Below are 3,746 nucleotides of genomic sequence, written 5' to 3'. Positions count from 1 at the left end.
TTTTTTTTTTTTTTTTTTTTTTTTGTTGGTTGGTCTTTTCTCTGCCCTTTTAATTTATTTTGTTTCTTCTTCCATCTACGGGCGAAACGAAGGGTCATCGCACATGAACGTGGTAGTGGATCCTTCCCAGTGTCCCTGGCAATCAGGCATGCTCCGGATCCATTTTTAATGAGTATATTGAGTGTGTACGTGTGCAAATACAAAACCATGCTTTTTTTTTTTTTTTCCCCCCCTCCTTCCTCCTCTTCTTTATTTCATTGCGGAGTGCAGGCTGGCCTGATTCGGACAGACAGCAACGAGTTCTTCATCGAGCCCCTGGAGAAGGGTCAGCAGGAGATGGAAGAGCACGGCAGGGCTCACGTGGTGTATCGCCGGTCGGCTATCCGGCAGGGCAGTGCCAAGCCCCACCAGGACCTCCACCCCCAAGGTAGGAGCTCCATGAATCTGATCTTTCTCAGCAACTGAGAATAACTTATTGCTTCCCCGCTGGGTCATAAGTCTAGCCCTACGGCTTTTGGCTGGCTTGGGTCATCAGTGATAAAAAAGGCAAGAAGATGCCGAGGTTTTGCTGGGAACTTGGGAATTCTTCCCAGTTTGCTTAAATTTGGATGAGTTCTACATCACATCAATGGGTTGGATTGGAAGAGATCTTAAAGACCATCTCGTTCCAACCCCCTGCCGTGGGCAGGGACACCTTGCACTAGACCAGCTTGCTCAAAGCCCCGTCTGACCTGGCCTTCAACACTTCCAGGGCTTTCACAACCTCTCTGAGTTATTCTTCCTCTTGGAAGAGGAACAGTCTCCCAGGTGGATGTGATCAAACCCATGGATGTTCACATTGGCCTTAGGAGGGGGAGCAGAGTTGGGACTTGTGAGTGAAGGGACCAGGAGGAGCCAGACTTGGTCGAACTTGGAGGTGTAGGTGCTGCAGTCGTGTTTTAATCCCCTGTCTGTTGCAAAATGTGACGTTGGTTTGACTTTTTAACTGATGCTAGAAGACCTGCCTTTTCCCAGCATTCGTAATTTTTTTGTTTTTTCTAGTGCCTTGTCATTGCCTTGAAGGAGAAAACGTGTCTTTTTAAAAAGTAATTTTTATAGCATCACTTAGTCATGCACTCAGTATTTATATTTACGCAGGGGTGTTAGCCTTGCCTGGCACGTTTAGCCACCTCTTGTGGCACTGTAATCAGCTTCCTGATTTATAAAATTAAAAATAATAAAAAAAAAAGTTTCAAAATTCCCCAGGGTGTGCTCGTTACTTTTGTGGCATTGCTGATGGAGAACTTAAAAGGGTGCCATTGGGTGAGGGGGTGGAGGATACTATGAAGGGTGAAGGATGCTGTGAAGGAAGGATGGAGGATGCTATGAAGGACAGAGGATGCTCTATCTTCTCTCGAAGAGCAGCCTCCAGCTTTGCCCGTGTGCTCCCCAGGTGTCCCACCAGCACCCACGGGACCATCATCCATGTGTTTTAGTGCTGGTGCTCCCAATTCAGAGCCTTTTCTCCAGCTGGATCAGTGACCCGCTTGGCGTTTAATACCCTGTTTGTTCCTCCTGCTTATTTATATGTATTTTTGGAGTGTCACTGTGGTGGCAGGTCACCTCAATGGCTGTTTCTTTTTCTCTTCCCACCGCCATGCCTTGCCCAGTGCCTGGAGACGTGCAGGTGGGCGACCTTCCCAACTCCCTGGAGCTGATGATGGAGCGGCTGGGGGACGCGGAGCGCAAGAGGCGTCACGCCAGGAAGGACGACTACAACATCGAGGTCTTGCTGGTGGTGGATGACTCGGTTGTACGCTTCCATGGGAAGGAGCACGTCCAGAACTACGTCCTCACCCTCATGAACATAGTAAGGTTTGGCTTTGCACAGAGGGTCCTTGGCTCCCCCTCCAGACCGAACTCTCGATTTACTGCTCTTCTGATGCTGCAAATCCATTATCCTGGAAAAAAAAAAGGAGGGGGGAGTTTTGGAGATGGAGGTGGTCAAAGTGGTGCAGGAAGGGGTGTTCCTTTGCTGGAACAGTCGGCTCTGGGTTTTAATTGTGGTGGAAGGCGAAGTCCTCTAATGTCTGTCTCCATCACATTTCCCTGGCTGGTGGCAAGATCTGATGTGCTGGTTGCCCTCGCCGTCTGTCACTCGTGCCCAAGAGCATCTTCTGTTTCTCCTGGTTGTGCTCAGCTCCTTGTGGCCAAAATCCCAACAAATCAAAGACTGTTGGTTATTTAGTTTGAAGTTTTGACATCTCTGGTTTAATTTGTGGTCGCAATGTTTATTATTTATTTTGAATTGCATTTGTCGAGGGGCAAGGGGAAGGTCTTCCTAGATTTTTCAGATGTTTTTTCACATTCCTTGGGAAACCCGTGTGCCTCGAAGATTAGCCAGATGTGCTTGAAAAGAACTTTATAGCTGCCTGGCTTCTGTGTCTCCCCTCACCCTGTGCTGATTCCTTCCACTGCTTTTCTGTCCTTTTTAAGATAAAACCGTATGTGTTCCCCAAGTCCTGAGAGATGTAGAAGGATCAATATTTATTCAGCTCTTCGTCTTGCAGGAGGTTTGCTCCACTGGCACCTGAATGTCTGCGAGTAGGGTCAGCTTTCAAAGATCTCTTTGGTGCTCTGTCCCGTTTTCAGTTTGTTTTCCGTGCTTTATCCCTGCCTCTTTTTATTTATATTTATTTAAAAAATAAAGTACAGTGATAAAAAGTGTTGGGAAGGTGCAACCGGCTCGGAAATAACCAAGCTGTAAAGATGCTTTTGCTGGTTTTTTGGTTACTCGTCTGTCTGGGCGTTATTTCCACCCTGTCTCAGAGCCACGTTACCAGTAACGGAGGGGAAATTACCAACATTAAAGGGTAGGGATTTGGGGTTAGAGGCCAAACGTGACGTGGCTGGTCCCAAATAGAGAAGACGTTGTTTTCAAAAAGCGGATGCCTTCATTGCGACGTTTTCTTCTCCAGCGCGTCATCCCAGTGCCCGTGCTGGGACACTCTTGGCATTGCTTAAAATTCGCTCTCTGAAAATTTCACCCCTTTGCTTATTAAATTCTTCTGCAAGGTGGGGGGAAAGCCACAAGGTTCCCCATTCTTTACCGTGGGTTTTTCACACTTTTTGGTGACTTTTTTTTTTTTTTTTTTTTTTAAAAAAATCAAGTTGTTTGGTTGTTTGTTTTTTTAACTTTCTGATCTGGACAGTTTGAGCTTGTCAGCTCAAAAGGGTTGGTTTTTTCAGGCACATTTCATGGTTCCTACCCCGCGGGCAGGACTTTTCAGGGAGTGAATGCCCGGGATGCTGTGCTGGGAGAAGGCAGGACCCCACCGTCTATTCAAATAAAGGCAGCACTGGCAGCTTTAATGAATTAAATAACGAGGAGGGGGGAAGAAAGAAAAGCAGCATCAATAAAAGACGAAGGGGGAAAAACCCCAGGATAATGCATGCGACAAATACTTCCCCCCAGTATTATTTCCTTCTATACACTCTTCCCCCACCCTCTTCCCCTTCTTTTTTTTTTTTTTTTTAAGTGCTTTTTTTTTCCAGCTTTGCCGTGACCTTCGTCCGCCTCCTCTTCGCTTGGTGCTGCCTCGTTTCCTTACTGGCTCGGATTGCCTTAAAATACCCGATTCAGCAAGGGGGGAAAAAAAATGAAAAAAAAATACGCTTTCTGGCCTGGATGGCAGAGGGAGGGAGAAGGGAGGGTGCCGGGGGCTGGTGGGGGGGGGCGGGCTGGGGGCACACAGTTGCAAACCAAA

At 47.3% G+C, this 3,746-nt stretch overlaps 1 protein-coding gene across 1 annotated transcript in view; it reads left to right on the top strand.

The window, feature by feature from the left end:
* ADAMTS14 (ADAM metallopeptidase with thrombospondin type 1 motif, 14) overlaps positions 1-3,746 on the top strand; it is a gene marked incomplete at both ends in the record, with an annotated part of 25,278 nt that overhangs the window by 5,410 nt on the left and 16,122 nt on the right. Inside the window, 2 exons of the mRNA XM_009875239.1 lie at positions 271-427; positions 1,650-1,849. Of these exons, the coding sequence (XP_009873541.1) occupies positions 271-427; positions 1,650-1,849 (357 nt within the window). The remainder of the gene's footprint in view (positions 1-270; positions 428-1,649; positions 1,850-3,746) is intronic.

The sequence above is a fragment of the Apaloderma vittatum genome, unplaced genomic scaffold (genome assembly GCF_000703405.1).
Source record: "Apaloderma vittatum isolate BGI_N311 unplaced genomic scaffold, ASM70340v1 scaffold23068, whole genome shotgun sequence".
Taxonomy (NCBI): domain Eukaryota; kingdom Metazoa; phylum Chordata; class Aves; order Trogoniformes; family Trogonidae; genus Apaloderma; species Apaloderma vittatum.
The sequence above is the reverse complement of the archived record's forward strand: the minus strand, read 5'-3'. Positions and strand labels throughout refer to the sequence as shown.